Source organism: Neospora caninum, chromosome VIIa (genome assembly GCF_000208865.1).
Source record: "Neospora caninum Liverpool complete genome, chromosome VIIa".
Classification (NCBI taxonomy): Eukaryota; Apicomplexa; class Conoidasida; order Eucoccidiorida; family Sarcocystidae; genus Neospora; species Neospora caninum.
Genome location: NC_018393.1, coordinates 2,881,474 through 2,901,331, shown reverse-complemented (window position 1 = coordinate 2,901,331; position 19,858 = coordinate 2,881,474). Strand labels below are relative to the sequence as shown.

The window sequence follows — 19,858 nt, the reverse complement described above, 5'->3', positions numbered from 1 at the left end:
CTTCTTCTTCTTCTTCTTCTTCTTCTCTTCTTTTTTCTCTTCCTCTTCCTCTTCTTGGGAGGCCCGGACCTTCGTTTTCCGCCTAACCTGTGCTTGCGCCTCGACCGTGTTCTCCGTCTGCTTCGCGACGGAACGAGCTCTCATGGCCGCCGCACCGGGGTCTTCTGCCTACGAAGGAGGGTGCCCGCTCGAAATGTGCACCAGGAAAGCCAAAGAGCCAAACCGCCTCTCCTTGTTCCGGCGTAGATACTCATGAGGAGGAGAACTAGCGAATGAGAAGCGCGAGGGGAGGGGAAGCGAGAGCGAAAGAGGAAGAGAAGCGAGAGAAAGTCCGCCGGTGGAAGGAGGCGCGAAAGGAGACAGGGGCTTCCCTTCGCTTGTTTCGGGCAAAAAAAATGAGGGACAGGGAGGGGCTTGTCCCTCATCACCCGGCTTTTTACCCTTCTCCTTTCCCAGCCTCTTGCCGGGAAACGCTCACTTCCGGCAGCCGTGGCGAGATCGCAGGACAGCCGATCGTGGGAACAGCCGCGCCTCGCCTCGTCTCTATGCGACCTGCTGCTCTGCTGTCTCGTGGACAAGTTGATCTACCTGCTGCTCCTTCGCCTCGGCTTCACCTGTCGTCCACGAATCCATCTTCTAATGATTCTTTTCTCGCTGCCTATCCATCCTCTCACGCTGCTCCGTCTGACTATCCCTCGGTCTCCCGGCATCCCTCCGCTTCTCTCCAGCATGTGCAACAGTCTTATTTTTTGAAGGCGACACCGGCTTCCCGTCGAGCCCCAACGCCTGCCACTCTCACAGCGCATTTTGCGCCTCCGGTCTGTGTATCTCCAGCGCGTTCTTCCTCTACTCTTCCGTCTTTTGACCGCCGGTCTTCTCACTCTTTCCATTCTCTTCCTTACCCGTCTCGTTCGCATCAGCAGCATGGAGCGCTCCAATCCTCCTCGGCCTTCCCGCATGGAGTTCAAGGAGTAACGCCTGTCTCTTCGTTTCCTCTGCAAGTTTCTTTTCCGTCCCCTTCGTCTTCTTCACCTCCCGCTGGTCTCTCTGCTTCCTCGGCGTGTCCTTCTCTGGCGTGTGTTGCTGGGGGACTGCCAGCCTGGCATCGCCCGCCCGTCGTCTCAGGATTCCCAGCCGCAGCGTCCGCAGCGCACCCGCCCGCTGCGTCCCGTCAGTCGCCTTCTTCTCCATATCCGCATTCTCCAACTTCTGTTCGTGATTCGGTTCTTTCCGTCGCTCCCTCTTCGTCTCCGCATGCGGATGTGGGCATGACGCCCGCCTCCACCGCGCGCCGGGCTGCACTCTGCACTCGCGGGGACATCAAGCCTCAACGCGTGACCGCCGAGCCCCGGGGACTGCATGCGAACGTGTTAAAACCTTCTTCCTCTGGACTGCCCCCACCAAACATACGCAAGGTAGTTCCGACGCCACAGCCTTCAACATTGTCTACTCGTTCTCCTCTTCCTACTGTCTCTTCTTTCCCTTCTTCCGGTACATCTTCTCTCCCCTCGTCTCTCCCCTCTCCTCTTCCCTCTTCTCTCCCCTCTTCTCTTCCCTCTTCTCTCCCTTCCTTCTCTCCTGCAGAAGTCCCTGTTGGGTTTCCTTCTACGTGTGTCTCCCAGAGGGCGCCTGCCTCCGTCGGGCATCTCATCCGAGAGCCTTCGTCTGCTCGACCGCAAGGCCCCGGTCGGCTGCTTCACGCTTCTTTTCGCCCTCGCCGTCCCTCTCCGCATGTCTCCCTTTTCGCTGGAGAGATGTCCGCCCACAGCGGGGGCAAGAGCAGTGCAGGACGGCGTGTCTCTCCGTATTCGTTCTCTTCGCCCTCTGCTGGACATGCACGCATTCAATCTTCCCCTAATGCCGTGATCGTGAGAGTCTCTCGCCACCCTCCTTCGCCTCTCTCGCGTCTGCGCGCACCGTCTACCCTTGTTTCACAGCCTGTGGGAGCGCGCGGTTCTGCGCATGCAGTGCCCTATCGGCGTTCTGCGTCGCTGTCAGCTGTTCGCCGTCCAAGTCAGTCTGCGGCGTCTCTGGCTTTCTCGTCGTCTCAGTGTTCTGCCCCCCTTTCTTCCTTCGGGGCTGCTGCTCGTCCCCTTTTCGGGGCTGCCGCTCGTCTCCCATGTCCAGTCCCTTCTCACTCTTCCTTCCCGCGGCCGCACTCGTCTCCGACCGCTGAAAACCCTCCTGCGTATTCTGACCTCTCCGCACCGAGAAATCCGAGTGCGGCTAGCTCGCAACCGTGCATCTTGGCTTCTCCCGGGACAGAAAATGCCCTTCGGTCACAGCAGTCCTCGCGCGCTCTTCCTCAGTCGCCATCGTCGTCCTCTTCGTCTGCGGCCACACGCCAACTGCAAATCCTGTCTCCGCCCTACCGACCTTCTTCTTCATTCTCTTCTCCCTCTTCTGCCGCTACTTCCTCTTCTTCTGTGGCATCTGCTGGGGCACGCCTAGGCATCTCTCGAGTTCTGTTGGGTAGTTCTTCGTCGCCTTTCTCGGCTGCGCATACGCGCAACCTGTCTTGTTACCGTCCCTTGGTGTTTTTAAGGCCCTCGAGCTCTGTTGCAGCCCGTCCTCTGGGCGCGTTCGCTGCGCGTCGGCCTCTGGCGCGGAGCCGCCGCCTGCCTCCTCGCGTCTTGGTTTTGTCTTCCTCTCGTGCTTCCGAAAGAGAAACAGGCAGAGCTGCTCAGGGTTCTGCACGCCAGGCTCCGTCGCAAGGCGCACCGAGGTCTACCGTCGAGCGCATGCAAGCAGGCGCCAGAGAGAGTCGTGTTAGGACTGTGTGTCGGAGCGTGGCCGGCGCGCGCTGCGAGACCAACCAGCCGCTTCATCCTGCGACCGTCGGTTCCTCTCTCGCGGGGAGTCGGCCTACGAGGGAAGACCAGTCCCCATCTCTTCCGTCGTCTTTTGCCTCTTCCGCCGCTGGAGCCTCTTCCTCGTCGATCCCTTCTTCGGGCCCCGCCTGCGGTTCTGCGTCCGGTGGAAATGCGCAACAGATCGAGAAAATCGGAGAAGGGAGGAGAGAGGTATCCGCTGCGGCGCGCCCAGAGGAAAACGAGGAGGGAGACAAAAGAAAGCGGCAGGCGGCGCCTCCCTCCGACAAGGAGACGAAGAGAAGGAAAAATGGAGAGACACTCGGCTTCTCGCGAGAACTGCTGGGGGAACGGGGCAGACAGAGAGAAGGATGAGACTCTGATCGTGGGGAACACGACAAAGATCCCGATGCATCCGTAGACGCCGTAGACGAGGAAATGGAGCATGACGAAGGGAGCAAGCAAGCAAAGGAGGACGAACAGGCTGAGAAATCACAGGAAACCGGGGACGAAGAACGGGAAGACAGAGATGAGAGTGGAGCGACAAAGCCAGAGGGACCGCAGTGGACTGAGGAGCACGAGCCAGCAGCGCAGAAACCGAGAGACGAAAACGACCACGCGACTGAAGGGAAGGGGCACGAGAAGGGGAAGAAACAGAAAGAAGACACTCGACTGGGGAGAGCGCACGGGCAGATCGAAGTCGAGGGGGGGGCAGAGAGCAGAGAAGAGAGACTGAGGAAGGGCGCAGTGGCCGACGGGGGAGACGGCAGCGTGGAAAAGGAAGGGAGGGGCGGAGAAAAGATAAGAGAGCAGGAGAACACAAGGAACGTGGACACGGAAGAAGCGAGGGGGACCGCACAGAAACCGAAAAAAACAGGGGAAGAAGGCGGAGAACAGGCAGAGATAGCAGGAGATAAAACGCGTACGAGAGCAGGAGGGGTCCGGGGGGCGAAGGCCCGAGGTCGAGGTGCGGCGGGCAATGAGAAAGCGAAGGGAAGAGAAAAAACGAAAGCAAGAGCGCAGGAAACGACGGAAGAACAAAGAAGAGAGGGAGACTCGAACACGTATGGGGAAGGAGAAAACGGAGGGAAGTGGAGAGGAGAGGCCGAGCAAACCCTGGACGGCGAGGCGCCGGAAGCGAGCGAGGAACCCGCCGCACAGCGGGAAGAAGGAACGAAAGGAGGCAGAAAAGCGAGAGGGGGAGATGGAGTGCGTGAAGAAGCGCCAAAGGGAACAGATGGAGCTGGGGGAAGAGAGGCAACAGGAAAGGGGGCCAGACGTGAGGGAGACAGTGCAGCGGAGCGAGAAGAGGAGAGAGGCGGAGAAGGCGAAAAAGAACACCACTCGAAGGCAGAACTGGACGAGGAGAGCACAAGGGGCGGCATGCAGCGGAGAGGCAGAAAGAAAGCTGCGCCTGCGAGGGCCAAGGCCAGAAGCACTGGAGAAGTTTCCGTTCTGGTACGACCTCCCGGCGGCTGCGAAGCAGAGCATCCTGCGGTGGTACGTGAATCTGTTTTTATCCAGTGGGTGGCATACGCCACGGCGTTCAGGGAAGCGAGAATGGAGTGTTTGTTTCGTCTCTTTCCTTTCGCTTCGAACCTGTTTGAACATGTTTCGTCACTGCTTTCTTGTGTGCTGCGTATCTCTTGCTCTCTTCTCTGTTCTCGTTTCTTGCTTTCTGTCCGTTGTGTCTCCAGTCCGTGTCCTTCACGCTTTGGGAGACTTCTTCTGTTTGCGCGGTCTTTCGCGTATTCTCGTCTGCGTGTCCCCCCGCTGCTTCGTCCTCACTTTTTTCGGCTGTGGTTGATTCTCTTTCGTTGTGTGTCGGCAGCGGCGCTCGTCGAGACTGAGGGCAGCGAAGTGAGTTCCCTGGCCGTCCGCATGCATCAAGACGGGGGGTCTCGGCACGCAAGTGGCGGAGCATACCCACGCGCGGAACGTCGCCGACAAGGAAGTTATTTCCCTTCGATCTCCCGTCCCCTGGCGCTTCCTCTCTTCTTCTCTCTCGCTTCACTCTCTGTTTTTCCAATACGAAGCAAAAGAACGAGACGGAACGGAAGGAGGGCGGAAAACGTGGATCAGGAAGTCGGCTTGCCATGGTGGTGGTGCACTGAGTGGATACTCTGGTGAGAAAGCAGCGGGTTCTTGTGCAACATCGCACCGTCTATACTTTTGTCTTTTTCAGACGCGAAGGTCTCACGCCGGTCTTTTTGCTAGGAAAAAGAGGAGTTATGCAGGGCGGAAGGGGAGAGAAGAGGCGAGGAAGACAAGGCGGCAGCACCGTGCTTGTAGACAGGTCGGGGCCGTGTGTGTCTCTGTACACGTGTCGGAATCTGGCGTAAACAGGTATGCACGTACGTAAAACTATTTGAATTCGTAATTCCCAGGTCTAGCTGGACAGGGCTGCATACACCCTTTCCTTCCGAGAAGGACTGAGACGAAAGGCACGAAACCTCTCTGTCGCGGGGTACCCGTCAGCAGAGAGGCGAGGCGAACCTCGAGAACCGAGGACACACTGAAAGACTGAGCTGCGATTGCATCCAGAGAACAAGATCACTGCAGACGCAGGCTGCGCCTGACTGCTTGGAGAGCGTATCGGAGCTTCAGACGCGGAAATCGGTCTATAACTTTGGAGGAGAAGATTCCTAAAACACACATGCCTAGTCTATTCCGAGCAGGCTGACACCGGAGACGCTGTTGGAACGATGATTCCGATACAGAAATAGGGTTAAAATGGGCTTGGCATATCGAAACCTCTTTCCTAGAACGACCGATCCTTAGATTCAGTTTTAAAAGATCAGCAGAAGGTTTTTGCCGCACTCGACTCAGCACATCCGTGTGTAGGATGGGCCGCCAAGGAGCAAACTCGTAAAGAGAGGAGCGCAGGCGAGATCATCTGCTTGAGTGAATGCGGCCGTGATGGGAAGTTTTCTCTCCGGTTTTTTCGTCCGCGATCGGGTTCTGATGGAAAGGCTTTGACAGCATTTCAAAGTGCAAAGGCCGTCATACGGCAGCGCCGTGAGGTTGCCAGTGAAATTCAGCCAGATTCACTTGTAAACCAAGACAATTGTGGCGTGATATAGCTTATGGCCCTACGTCTGACTCCGCATCAGCTTCGAGAGAAAACTCCCCTTTCGCAAGAGGAAACTCTTCTTCCCACGGTGATGCTTCTCCAGTTAAGGGAAAGCAAAAGAAAGCCTTCCTTCGCATGTCTGCTGCGTTGTGGCCAGCGAGTTCCGTTCGACAGAACCCGAGCGTATCGACAGCAATGCTTGTCGCTTTTTCGTCTCGGATGGCTGTATCAGGAAGACAAATCAAACGGCTCTGCCTCCTTTCTTTGCCCATCCAAAAAGCGTAAACTCGTGTGTCGTCCGGTGTGTCGTCGCTGGCATCTCAACGATGTGTTCCCGCCGTTTACATCTTTAGCTACAGGAGACTTATGAACGCGGGTACTGGCTTGTCCCCGGCAGAAAAGCACTCTTCGCTGACCAAAATCTCGAAAGGCCCCTGCTGCCGTTACAGCCGGCACCCGGCAACGCGGCACATCTTGTTTTACCCAACTCAACATCCGTGTGAATTGAAACTCGACTGCAGACTTGCGCCCCTAAGGCCTTCCTCGCATACCCATCCCTGCGTTACGTGTCTGTGAAAACCGGAAAACGTCTTCGCTCTCTGCAGGATTCCTTCTACTTTTGCTCTCCATATATCTATATATATATGCACACTCGGTCTTTCATTTCTCGTTTTTTTTGGACAGCTCGGTCGACGCGGCGGCCGCCAAGGGTACATACACGCCACAGCTTTTTCTACGTTGCTGGGGAGGCAGAGCACCCACCTGTCTCGTCGCCTGCATTGGGGAATCAGAAACACCCGAAACTGTTTTCCTCGTTCTCTGACCTCAGACGAGGAGCCTCCGCCCCCTGCGACAGCCGTCTGTGAAACTACGCGGGAAGGGTGACGGGCGCACGTGACGCTGAGGGCCATGATTCGCCGCAACGCAGAGGAAAGCGGACGGCGCTCTTATGCATGCATCTCTACTATATACATGCAAATATGCGAGATACACATGATGAGCACCAGTGAGAGACAGAAAAGAGAGTACCAAGTGAAGACCAGAAAGGAGACAAAAAGAACCTACAGCGGATATTGACTGAGGAAGCAACGCCGAACAAAAGGGACACCAAGTTTCGGATGCTCTCAGATTACATGTTGCTCAAAAAGAGGCAGACACAAACAGGTAAAGTCGCTTCTTGCCATGGTTCTCTCGCGCTGAGTTGCAGAAAAAGAAAGCGACTCTCCAAGCAAACCCGTTTTCGTCGTTCATTGCTCTCCACGCATTCTCCGTTTCGTTTCCATTCCTCCGTCTCTGCCCACTTCCCCGTTCAGGAAGTTTCTGCGTTCTTGCCGCCGCGCATCATCTGCGACGGAAGACCACGAAGACGACTCCTCACGGCGAGAGGAAAGTTGAGGACTAGAGGGAACAGAGCGAGAAGAACAGAGATGGACTGATCCGCAAGACAGGAAGCAAAAGGGAGAAACGGGGAGAGAGGGAGAAGGAACCAAAGAAAAGCCGAGAAGTCGCTTTGTTCCGCTCTGTTGACTCCCCAAACTTGTCCATGAGCGCGTCTGCGGATGCACACGCAGCGTCTCTCTGGCCGGTCTCTGCGAGAAAAGTGACGGGGACGGGGAAAGGGGTGAGGCGAGGGGAAGACTTCGCTTCGGACACGCTCTACATCTCCTGGAGATCTTCCGGCTCCGCCTTCACCGACAAGTCCAATTCCTCTCCCGTCATGTTTTTCCAGCTGTTTGAGACAACCGCACACAGCAATGGAGAATGGCGCGTTGTTAAAAGCAGAGAAGGATGCGACGCAGCCGCCTCTCGGGCGATTCCGTACCCATCGACGGGATATGCGACGGGGACGAGTTGGGGCAACAAAAGGTTCTCCAGTGTCGAGGCTTACCCAACACACAAACATTCAAAGTGCGTGGTCACAAAGATATATACAAGGCACGCAACGCAGTGGGTACGACCCAGGAAGTGAAACCCGTCTCTTCGAAAAGCAGTCTCATCGGGTCAGAAAACAGACAGAAATCATTTATGTAGAGAGACAGAACTACAGGGTGACAAGCACCGGCATGTTTGCATATATGTATATATATATGTATATATATATGCGTATATATATATATATATACACGCATACGTGCATGGCATGCTTTGGATGTAGACTTGAGTGCTCAGGCGACCAGAAACTGCGTATGAGTGTCCACGTCGGCACTCTTGTCGACAGCCAGCTGAGTTTCCGCGGCGGATACAACGCGTTTTGCAGCTCACGCGCAACATCCTGCTCGGACTCTCTTGCAAAGGGAACGTACATTTTCAAGACGTCTTCAGTTGCGGACTCAAAGTGCGAGGTCGCATCGAAGGAATCGGAGACGAACACATTGTCTTCTCGTCCGTCGGTGACCGCCTCATACACGTCACTGACTTGCACGAACTGCTGCTCGATCGGCCCCAACAGGTCGAGTGCGGGCGCGATTTCTACGAGGGGAAAAGAAAGGTGCACAGAAGGTAAGAAGAGTCGGCGCTGCAGAAAGGTATGCCGGGTTGCTTGGCAGCAGACACGACACGAAAAAAGACGCAGCACGGCGTGTGCGCTGTCGTTTCCTAAATCACACGCTCCTTTGAATCGAGCTGTACATAGCGTCTACACAGAATTCCAAGAAAAAAGACACATACGTACATATCCTCACGCAAAACTACAGATGAATGCATATACACAGATAAACGCATTCGTCGACATCAGCGGCGCGGCTGCACGCCTATCGTGAGACACATACTAAGCTTCCCTTTCTCTCTGTCAGTCCTCACACGCTCCCAACATGCATGTCTACCTATGTCGGTATACATACATCTTTTTAGATACGGGCCAAGATGGACTGGAAGCAGTCACGAATTGGGATTCGTGTTTCCAAACACGAGGCACACACAAGCACACCTATGTGTACGGCCTCTGCACACTCGGATGGGGCACAAATGCTTGGCGATTTGCCGTTTCGATGCGGCCGAGGGCGTTTCTACCTTTCATCGGGTCCGCCGTTTCGACAGTCGTGCTGATGATGGCAATGTATTTTCCCTTGAGCGCGACTCCGTGCGCAGAGGAGACGAGCATGACGTAGATGTCGTTCTTGCGGTTAACTTGTCTTTGCGGAATGATAATTTGACACGACGAAGCGTCCGAGGTGTTCGGGATCGGGCTTCCCAGAATGCAGATGCAGCGGATAACTTGCCCGGACTTCCGGACTTTTTTAGGGTCGTAGTTCACGTAGCTGGGATCGCAGACAACCATCTTGCACCGTGCGACCTGAAAATCGAAGAAAGAGCGGAAAAAAACAGCGAGAAGGCGGCAAAAAGCCAGACTGGTGACGACAAGCATTTCAACAGGAGAGAGACAGGCTGAACGCAAAACCAGATAAAAACGTCTCCAGAAAACGCAGACACCTGTACGCCTTATCTGCATGCACCTACGTCCATTCCAGAGACCCACGCACGCATCCATATTTTTATACGAGTGTCTCCGGGTGTTTGTTGGTTGGATGCTCTGCATAGGGCCCTATATAGACGTCTCTGTCGCTGTCAGGACGACGCGGAGTTCACACGAGCACTGGAGAACCCGTGGCTGTCTCTCCGTGTCTGCTTGTCGTTTAGTTTACCTCTCCATCTGTGGACTTCACGCCGCACACCTTTCCGTCGTCTCCGTACACGAAACCTTCAATCGGTTTGTTCAGCATGTACGTGCCTCCGTTGATCGCGCACAGCCGACTGAAGCCCTCTGGCAGGCCTCCCAGGCCATACAGAGGATAGATGAAAGGCGATTTCCCGTAGCGCGATATGCTGTACATGTACAACTTGATTTTCTCCATTGTTTGGCCCATCGGCTGGTTCAGGTAGCTGCCAACACGTGAGAAGGTGGAGGCCGGAGCGAAGGAGACGCGCATGAACCTTTTGGCGGAGGCAGCCACTGAAGACGCCGTTCATTCTAACGTTCTTCTCCGCGCAAACACTTCAAAGCTTTCCGCGCGTCAACTGACAGCTAGCTACCATGAATGAGCGAGTCGCAAGGATCTCCCGTAAAAACGCACCGTCGATGCAAGCAGATGCGCAATGCCTCAAATCCAAACACTGGGTCAAGCTCTCATATGCAAAGACTCGCGTATTTCCCCTTTGCGCTCTGCGCCCCTGCCTTTCCACTGGGAGTTTGTCTCTGAAGGCGTCGCCCACGTTGTCTTTGGCTGTCCACAAGCACTGCCTCCAGTCGCTGCGAAAAGACAACACGCGCAAGCAGCTAGCCCACTTGCCCGTCCCACTTACTCATCGGACGTGTAGAGCGCGACAGCGTGGCCGACGAAGTCGATGGTGTTCGGCTGCAGGCCAAAGTACTCGTAGACCTGGGAAGAAGGACGGGGAGGAGAGTAGAGACACAAAAACACGGAGACGGACGGGGCCGGAATGAGAAGCGCCGACGAGGTTTTGCGAGCGCCGGAAAGCGCCACCGGAAAGGCACGTGAGTCAAGGTGAGGCGGAGATCTGCGCTGTGTGTGCAGCGAGACGAGAGAGGATCAGCTTTGCGGGGAGCAAAGAAACGGAGCAGACCTCTCACCTGCTTCATAGAGTGTCTCTTGGGGTCGAAGCCCTTCCATGTCTCTTTGTTTTCCAAGTCCCACTGAGCGCAGAAGCTCAGGAAGTTCTTGCAGCGGTTCTTCTCCAACAGAGGCATCAAGGGAGAGGTCAGCGCCTCCGTGTCTGTTGCGGGAACCTGAAGAAAGTTGGTGCGCACACCGGCTCTCGGACTTTAGGATCTTGTTGGGAGAAACGAAGGCGACAGGAGCGCGAGACAGCTCACGCCCCAGCCCCACTCGAGTTAAAGGACCGTCCGAAAAACCGACCGCGTCGACGCAGAGCTCCGAGCGCCCTTCTCTGCCTTCAAACAGACGCACAGGCATTGACGTTGCTTTGAACTCACTTTGTGGATGTATTTCGCGCTGGAGAAGAAACCCGCCTTCTGAAACTGGTAGACGTATGTGCCCTCGATGACCTGCCACTCGAGGTATCTCGTAACCTTCGTCGTGAGGAGAACCTTGACGAGCTTCCCACAGGCCATGACAAACTTGGGGATGAGATCCACGTTCCAGTCTCTGTTGAAGCCCAAGGTCTGAGGCGGCGTCTCTCCTGCACGCGTGGCCCGGACGAGACAAACACAAGGTCGGGGGAGGAATGGATTCACGCGCGTGTTCTCCTTCGAAGACCCATACACGCAGCCCTCCCCGCCAGAGACAAGCAGAGGGGAAGTTAAGCAACTTTGGCGAGAGACTGTTCCCCGTCTCATCGAAGGCGCCATGCGCCAGAAAACAGGACCCGAACCCCACTTTTTCTCGCTCGTCCTCTGGAACTCGACTTTCTGGCGCCTTTCCTACCTGGCCTGAACTTCTCGTACAGATGCGTCAGGTTCAGCGAAGCGGATTCGCCTCCGTAGTACGCATTGCGGTCGACGTGGAGAACCTTCTTCCCGTGCGTTGAGAGAAGGCCACTGAGGATGCACTCCTTCAGTCCCGTGCCGCACACAACCACCTGAAGAGGAAAGCGAGAGAAGACGTCTTTGTAAAAACGCTGAGAGACCGCGGGAAGAGGCGAACGAAGGCACCGTTTCCCTGGTCGTGCCGCATGCACACCCTTCTCACGCGCCACCCCCAGACAGTGCAAATGCGAGCAGAGACGAAAAAACACGCAGAAACAGACTGCGGTGCGACTAAGGGAGGACACCCGCGCCCAAACTTCCTCCGCTCTGTCTTCCCGGTCAGACTCCCACCGCCGAAGATTCCCGCGCAGGTCCCCGGCGAAACAAACACCTCAGGAGTTGGAGCAAGTGGGATGGCGGGAGGAAGAGATCTTCACTTCCGGTCGTCCCTTCCGCGAAACGTAACCCCGCGAAGCACATGGGTCTCTGCTGAATTGTCAAGAACGACGGACCGGAGGGCGAGAGAAAAAGAGTTGAGACGAAAGGGGACACAGCAGGATTTGAGAGAGGGCGGACAGGCATGTGACTTCGAGATGGAAACTGGGCAACCGAAAAAGAGCAGTTCTTTCACGATGCTACAAATTCACGAGAGAGAGAACAAACGGGGAAGGGACTTAGGAACAGCCCCGGGTGTCTCCACAAAAAAGGTCGGACTGCGCGACGAACAACGGAAGATATCGAAGGAAAGACGCAAATCCTCGTGAGCTGCGCTAGCCTGGAGACCACAGAGGATGCGAAGAAGACTGGACATTTTCGGAGAAAACGGGGCCGAACATCCACAAGCAGCAACGCAACGAGCACGTCGGAAGCAGAGACTGCGGAAATCTTTTCCTCCCCTGTCTCTCCCGCCTGAGGAATTCAGCCTGAAGGTTGAGTGTGTATATATGCAGATGGGCAGAGAAACATGTGTTGCAAGAATACTTCACTGGAAAACAAGACAGGAAGACAGGCGTCCGCCGAGGGAACACGAGCGCGATCTGTGTGCCTCTCTTAGTCTTCCGCGCCTCCGCTGGAAACGCAAAACGCCGATGAACGCGAAACACCGAATAACCACTTCGCAATGCGGGAGGAAAAATATACGCAGTGGCAGGGGAGAGGGAAGACCACCGTGGAGCTAGAAGTACTTAAAGAAAGGCAACGAAAGGCAACTTTTGACGAAGCAAGGCGCCGACAGACACGGGAACGTGGTCCTCGAGAGCTGTTCACTTACGTCGTATTCCTCATCCATTTTTTGGCCGTTGAGAGGCAGAGAGAAAAGGCAGAGAGAAGTGAGAAAAGGGAAGAAGAACACGAGAACGTCGAAGGAAAAGGAGGACGAAGCGCCGGAATTTTAAAAGTGCTGCGAACAGGCAACAGCTGACCCCCTCCTGCCCCGGCCTCGTTCTCGATGCAGCGACAGTCTCTATGCGGAGAGGGCCACAAAATGCATGAACGCGTACATGCAGAGATATAGATTCGATTACACATATAAAACACTGTATATACATGTATATATATAGCTGTCGGACTGAGAGGATTCTTCCGCTATCCCGAAAAGCCAGATGTGTGCGAAGACGCAGCAGCTTTGGAGGGATTCGCACAGTACACGCTCCGCAGCCGACACCATCGCGCTCCCGGTGCCCGAGAAACGATCGCCTCTTGCCTACAAGCTTTGAAATCCTTTGATGCACACACGATGTCAGACTGTCTCTGGACTGACACGGACACGCGACGCACATATTTTACGGGGTGCTCCGTCCCCCTAAAGTGAAGACGCTGGTCTCTGGCCGAAGTTGGCCGGTCTCCCGAAGCACGGCTCCATAATCCAGCACAGCACTGGATGTGTACGCATACTGTGACCGGATCTGCATAGCACCGGACGCCCGATGTACGGCAACCAGACTGCGAAGAACTTGAGGGGAAGGACCATGGGCGAAAATCCTGCACATCTCGCTGTTTGTGCACACTTGCGATCCTTGCCGTAGCCTTTCGGCAGCTAACGGAGGAAATAGACGGGAAACGCTTGGTATTTTCAATTTGTGGTCTGCAGAGTTCACGCACAAACGCCAGGCCTACGTTTACACAAGGTCCGGGTTCCCGACATAGCGAGCACGTAACGCATGAGGGCGTCCTTACAGAGTAGAATACCACCGTAGCTGCAAAGATCATATGTGTTTTTTCGTAACAGCATAAACGGGCGCCCACACCGCTCCTCTTCTAAAGTTTCTCCTCTAGCGTATCTTCATTCTCGTACCCGAACCATGTTGAGCAAACACATCTGCACAGATCGAGAAACGCTGCTTTGGCCCACGAGCAAATCTATCGCTCGCAAGAGACAGGCTATAGGCTTAGTTGTCGCGATCACACGACAGAACGGCTAATATGTAGGGCTATAGATATAGGTAGTTATCTATCCTCATATATGCACCAACGTCAATACAGCTCGTATAAGTGAACCAGCGTGGATACAGGATTGGGAGGTAACGCGTTTTTTTAACCTTAGAGGGACTGCTGCTCGAAGTGCAGAGGTCGGTCCGCAGTGGGTGAAAAGCTTCAAAAGCTGCTACTGCTGAAGAATCATTTGTATCGTGCTCACTCTCCGCTTCCCAGGGTCGGAAAGTATGAGGTTACTGATGTCATAGGTCAGCTGGGATTATCAAGCTGGGAGGTGAGACGTGGGCTACCCGCACCACAACATGAGTCCCCCGCGCACGACAAGAAGACAAAAATAGCTTTAGATCCACACTAACATTTTTCACAGTCGTTCCAGAGTCCTAGTCTCTTTGTTATCCTTCAACAACGACTCCCGTGCAGCTCCATAGTCGAATACTCCTGTTTCTAGTGCCCCTACACGGTTCCATAAGGGTTACGTCTCTGCAAATTATTTTCCTAAGCTTTTCTTTATTGTTTTACGAGTGTAGAATGCGTGCGCATCTCTGTAGCCTCTCCTTACGACGTCATTCGTTTGCTCTCGTTCGGCTGGTGCCGGAAACAATTTCGGGTTTCCACAGAAAATCTGGTAGCATGCCGATGCGCACCGTTAGACTCACAGGGGAGGAAACAGCCACTTCCTCCCAGTTTACTGTTCCAGTTTCCCCTGTCGTCGAGTCCCAGTTCTGGAATAGTAGAGCCGTACACCTTTGGAGAGCCGTCCTGTAGTAACTTCGGTGTTCTACTTCCTGTTCCGTTGTTCTACCTAGTCTTCTACAGGTGCGCATCAGTACCTCCCCACTGATTTAATCCATCATCTCCCTTGCTGACTATTGCTTCTGGGCGACATCCATCGTCGGCTAAGGGAGTTGACTGTGAATCGGAAAGTAACTGAAAGCCGCCAGTTGTGTTGCCCGTAGTATTCCCAGTGCGCCATGGCGACACTTGTTTGGATCGAACCGTGCTCCGGGAGTCTTCTACGGCTCGGCAGTCGTTCAGGTTTTCCGAAGTTTCTCTCAGTTGTAAGCGAGCAGTCCCTTTTCAGCAGCTTGCCGACACCCATACTCCTTGATCGGTTCAATTTATCTTCGCAAAGAGATTGTGTACCTCTGATAACATGCTGGCATTCAGGCCACTGCGGTGTGTATCGGTAAATTCAGCTCGGCACGCTTTATTGACAGATGCCGGAGCGGCCAGCTGTCTTCCGCCGCTGAGCGATGCGCGAGCTGAGAGAACTTCTCCGGAGCGGCCCGACGGGGCGGCCGGCCGTTGTTTGCCTTTATTGACCTTCCTTTACCGCTTGGTTTACCCACATTGTACAGAAGATTTCGAATTCTGCTTTTCTTGCGCTTCCTTTGGTCCGCAGCACTCCCCCATTTTTCCAGTGGAGGACCCTCTCGTTTGCTCCCAAGCCGCGACAATCGTGCCGCGCTTTCTTCGCGCCCGTACCCAGCCAATTGACGAGTCCAGGAGGTCGAGAACTTGCGAGGCAGCACATACAATACGAATCGCGGCGGAAAAAGCGGCACGATGGCGACTCCGTTTCTCCCCCTCGACTCAAACGTGCGTCTCGAGGAGCCCAAAGGAAAGTTGACGGTTCCTGAGGGTACACTGGTATGGAATTTGAATCAAGCGTGTGACTCCAAGGGCTGGGGTGGGGTTTCTCCAGATGTTGCGTTGAGACTTACATCTTTTTGTGACGGAAGGTTGCAGGCTCTAGAGCCTATCGATGGCCGGTCAGCACCCCCAGAGTTTACGGATGCTGTCACGGGCCAGTATGACGTGCGGACCTGGCGAAAAGGCGAACTCCTCCTCTCGATTGAAGGAGAGAAGTCGGTGTACCTCAAGGTTCCTACAATTGCTACTGTTGTGTCATGGACGTCCCCCGAGCGTCTGCCTGTGCTCACGAAATCGTGGAAGCCGGCAATCTTTCTACTCAATTCGTGCTATGTAGCCGTCAGATACATTCCAGATTCTGTGCTGCTTTTGACTCGACCTGACGAGAGTTCGACCGCCTGGAATGTAACGCCTGTCAGCTACGGGCGAGGCTTTATCAGTCTAGATCCTTGCAACGAAAAGGTTATATCCTACGGTTCCTTCGCGATCCCTGAAGCCGTGAATACGCTAGCTCTGCCTCAGCAGCCAGGCCCCTCGAAGAACGATTTCTTCATCCAGTACTTTCCGTGGGGTCTCCTTGTCATTCCTAAGCATATAGATATCAGTAAGGGAGGACTATGCGGAGGCGGGAACTCAAAGCTCGCCATGGTCATTCACCCACCCAACGTGTTCATCACTGTCCAGTTACTGTTTCCGGCCAAACTGGCAAAGACCCTGCAGTATGAAACAGACTTTGTCATTACAGCGAAGAAAGCAAGTGAATCGGATATCGTCATCTACCTTATCGTGGACGGGCAGCTGGTATCCTACGACTACTCCTTCGACATTCGCATCAACAAGCCCGAGAAGCCGCCCGTAAACGTCTTAGCGAAATTCAAGACTTTCTTCTCTTCAGACGAACTCACCAAAATAAAGGCAGCGAAAGCAGACAAAAAACCCTACAATCCTCGCATCACGTTCGCAGAAAGCGACGTTCAGAAAGTCATTGTGCAAGAAGGATCCCCCCTCTCTCAAGGCCACCTCCTCACCGAACAGACTGCTGCTGTTTATGATGCCGAAACGGGTAAAATGTCGTCTCTGTAGTTTCAACCGGAAATGCTGCATGATCCCTCATGTGGGAGCTTCATGTGTATATTTCTGTATATACTTTTGTACGTACGGAAGAATACGTATATATGTATATGTATATGTTCCATTTACACAGGGAGGAAAGTCAAAACACGTTTACCAGTAGCGTCCCGCGCCTGACAGCCCCCAATCAGTGTATTTACGTGTATTCTAGAATATCTTGGATGGTGTGGCGGGATTCTCGTGCGTCTATAGGTCCACAATATGTTTATATATATTCGTGTACTGACTTTTTCGCCTTCCCGTAGAAAGCTGCGTGTTTCCTTTCACGTACATAGTGCAGGCTGCAAAGGCGATGTTATAACTCATCCAAGTGGGGAGCTGCGAATTACAATGGGCAGGTTGTACTCATGCGAGTAGAGCATTCGTCGCGAGTGTATTTCACCGCCTCCAATGAGTGGAGCGTCCCAGACAAAGCTTAATGCCTCTGCGGATGTGCTGTCTCGTGCTGACTCCTGCCTCTCTGCATGCGTCTGTACGGTCCAAGCAGATTTTGGTTACAGATGATGAACGGGATGTTTGCGTGTTTCCCTCCACTTCCCGGCCTTGTACCTGGAATGTTTCGTGGATGGGACTCCGGGAGTTACGCCACTGTTCCAGAAAAAGGACGAGCATTCAAACATAAATAGATAGATCAGTTCGGCGTGGGCATGTCTACGTGTGTAGAGGTGACCGCCTTCTTGTGAACCACATGCTTTGCCCAATTTGTGTGACTCTCTTTCTTTTTATGTTTGACCATCTCAGGGATGTACTACTCTAACCCGATCGGCATGAAGCTGACGAAGGTCTTCAAGGAAGTCGTCGTCCCGACTCCGAAAAAATCGTCAGAGAAACCAGTGGAGGCAGACCCAACGGCATCGTCCTCTCCAACAACCAATGCGCAGCCTGCAGCTGAGACTGTTGCCGCTCCTAATGCTCCTTCCGCCTCTACTGAAGAGCCTGCAGCTGAGCCTAGTGCTACGCCCAACGCTCCTTCCGCCTCTACTGAAGAGCCTGCAGCTGAGCCTAGTGCTACGCCCAACGCTCCTGCCGCCTCTACTGAAGAGCCTGCAGCTGAGCCTAGTGCTACGCCCAACGCTCCTGCCGCCTCTACTGAAGAGCCTGCAGCTGAGCCTAGTGCTACGCCCAACGCTCCGGCCGCCTCTACTGAAGAGCCTGCAGCTGAGCCTAGTGCTACTCCCAACGCTACTGCCACTTCGCCTGTTGAGGGAGAAAATAAGCTAGGGACAGCCGCTCCGGCGAACGATAAGGAGGTGGCAGCCACACAGGATCAAGGGGACGATGTCAAGAAACCCGCTGAGGACACTGCCGCAGACGGCTTGCCCGCGTCTCAATGATGGGTAACTGACGAGGCGGAGATTTCGTTGTAGTCACAACAAGCCCTACCAATACAGCTCAGCACCATCTTCTTGTAAGGTGGTGCACGTAGGTGTGCGTACCTGTCTGAAGAGAAGAATGTTCCAGATGTCAGTTATTTTGGAAATTTTGTCAACGTCCGTTTGCTGCTACTGAGTTTTTCTCTCTTCGGTGGACAGTTCCTGAGATATGAGAGGGCCGTTCGTCTTGTGTAGCGCGTCCGTACAGAAGCGCCAGTGTACGGACTTGTTCGTGGCCTGACCCTCTGGTACACGAAGGTGGTAACGTTTCAGGAGACGCTGCTGGATGAAAACGTACACCCGTCTCCGTTGCGAAGACGGCCTCCTTACTGGAAGCGTTTTCGCTGTCCATGTCTTGCTCCAGTTTTGCCGACTGGGCTCCGGAAAACCCCCATTGTATATCTGTCACATGCACGCATAGAGACAGTACCACCGCGTGCGCGGCGTTTCCTTTCAAGGGACACGATGTATTTGTAGATGTAAACCAGCTGGTTTCATGTGTATGTAATCCCGTCTGTATCGACAGAACACGTGGACGCATAAATATTCGGTTTCCGCTTTTAGCGTAGAGATGCAGACAGGTAATCTGTTCGGAATATGAGAATCATAGCGATCGAAGAGGCACTAGCGACCGCAACGTCACATGCTGTGGTGGGAACTACCCACAGTATTTTTACTGTAGTGCTTCAGACTGGTATTCGCGTTTTTTCGACAGGAATTATCCTGCAGTTCAGTTCGCTTTTCAGTACCGAGAAACCACAACGGAAACCTGCCACCTGCTTGGCACCGAAGGCCGTAGGCCTTCGGTGCCCATTATAATTTCACGTCTTTTCCTGCTGTTCCCTTCCATGTGTTCTGTGTCCGCGAAGGTACCAGGAAAAGGACTGTCCACGATAGCCTCTCTGGGTTGGTAAGAGAAAACAGGATGTTTCTTTATTCTTTTGGCCCGCTTCACTCTTCGTCTATTCCTTCGTGGTAACTTATTTAATTCCGATCCTCTGGGCAAACGCACATTTTATACGTTGATATTACTGGTGGAGAGAAGCGCACTGACAGACTCTCTTCGCAACGACCGAGTAGCGCCTACGTATGGTCAGTAGTAGCATTCAGTGTCCGAGCCTACCCAATTCGGTTATCTGCAGTTATCCGGGCATTTTTTGTCCGGTTGGCCTTGCGTGCGACAGCTCCTGCAGAAGAGAAGTGCCTTTAGGTATTTTCGGTCCAGAAACAGGTTTGTAAATATATCCCATGCCGGACCATAGTGGAAAACGTTCGCGGTGACCAGCCTCCTATACTGTTTCTGACACGATACAAGATTGTTCATTTCCCTCTGTGGTCGAGGGCAACGGGCGACCACAAAATTTAGCTGTGAAGTGGCCTACGACAAATAGCACTCGGCAGAATCTTTGTCAAGACAGTTTATTCCCTATTGATATGCGGATGTACACATGTGCACAGAGAACCAGATTTACGGAGCCCTTGCTCCTAACTGTAGAGTAAGTACCTGTTTGTGGCAGCTACTTCGCTTGTTTCGACGAGAGCTAGTTTTCGGGTCTTGCCTCTCTTCTTCGTGATTACGATATCACAACGGAAGGCTTCCTTGCATGAATGCAAGCCTGTCACCATGTGCGTCTCCTCCCTGCAACTAGATGACCCGTTTCCTGGCTTAGAGCCGTCGTCTGCTCCTGACCTACGCCCCCTCTCTCCCGCAAAATGAGCGAGAAGGGATTCACTTAGATAAAAGGCGAACGAAACGCGAAATAGGAAAGACAGTTCATCCCGCTGTGCTTGCTGCGCGTTCTGTGCCGGCATCCGCCGTGGTATCTGTCGCTGGCACTTTTCAGGCCAACGCGCGCGGAACTTCCTTTCTAATTATATATTAACTGAACCGAAGGGTATAACTCAACTTTTCACTTCTCCATTCAGACACGCACGCCTTTCT

The 19,858-nt window shown here is 54.0% G+C and overlaps 2 protein-coding genes across 2 annotated transcripts; one reads left to right on the top strand and one right to left on the bottom strand.

Moving 5' to 3' along the window:
• Positions 1-7,539: 7,539 nt before the first annotated feature.
• NCLIV_022550 (GK15875, related) lies at positions 7,540-12,614 on the bottom strand (the record flags this gene model as incomplete). Its single annotated transcript, XM_003882449.1, has 9 exons — positions 7,540-7,612; positions 8,187-8,352; positions 8,893-9,175; positions 9,525-9,762; positions 10,183-10,259; positions 10,472-10,627; positions 10,835-11,040; positions 11,286-11,439; positions 12,597-12,614. The coding sequence occupies 9 exons, from the start codon at positions 12,612-12,614 to the stop codon at positions 7,540-7,542; spliced, it is 1,371 nt and encodes a 456-aa protein (XP_003882498.1).
• Positions 12,615-15,325: 2,711 nt separating this feature from the next.
• Positions 15,326-17,877, top strand: NCLIV_022540 (conserved hypothetical protein; the record flags this gene model as incomplete). The annotated part of the gene is made up of 2 exons (XM_003882448.1): positions 15,326-16,475; positions 17,285-17,877. 2 exons carry the CDS (start codon positions 15,326-15,328, stop codon positions 17,875-17,877), a joined length of 1,743 nt encoding a protein of 580 aa, XP_003882497.1.
• Between the last annotated feature and the right edge of the window lie 1,981 nt (positions 17,878-19,858).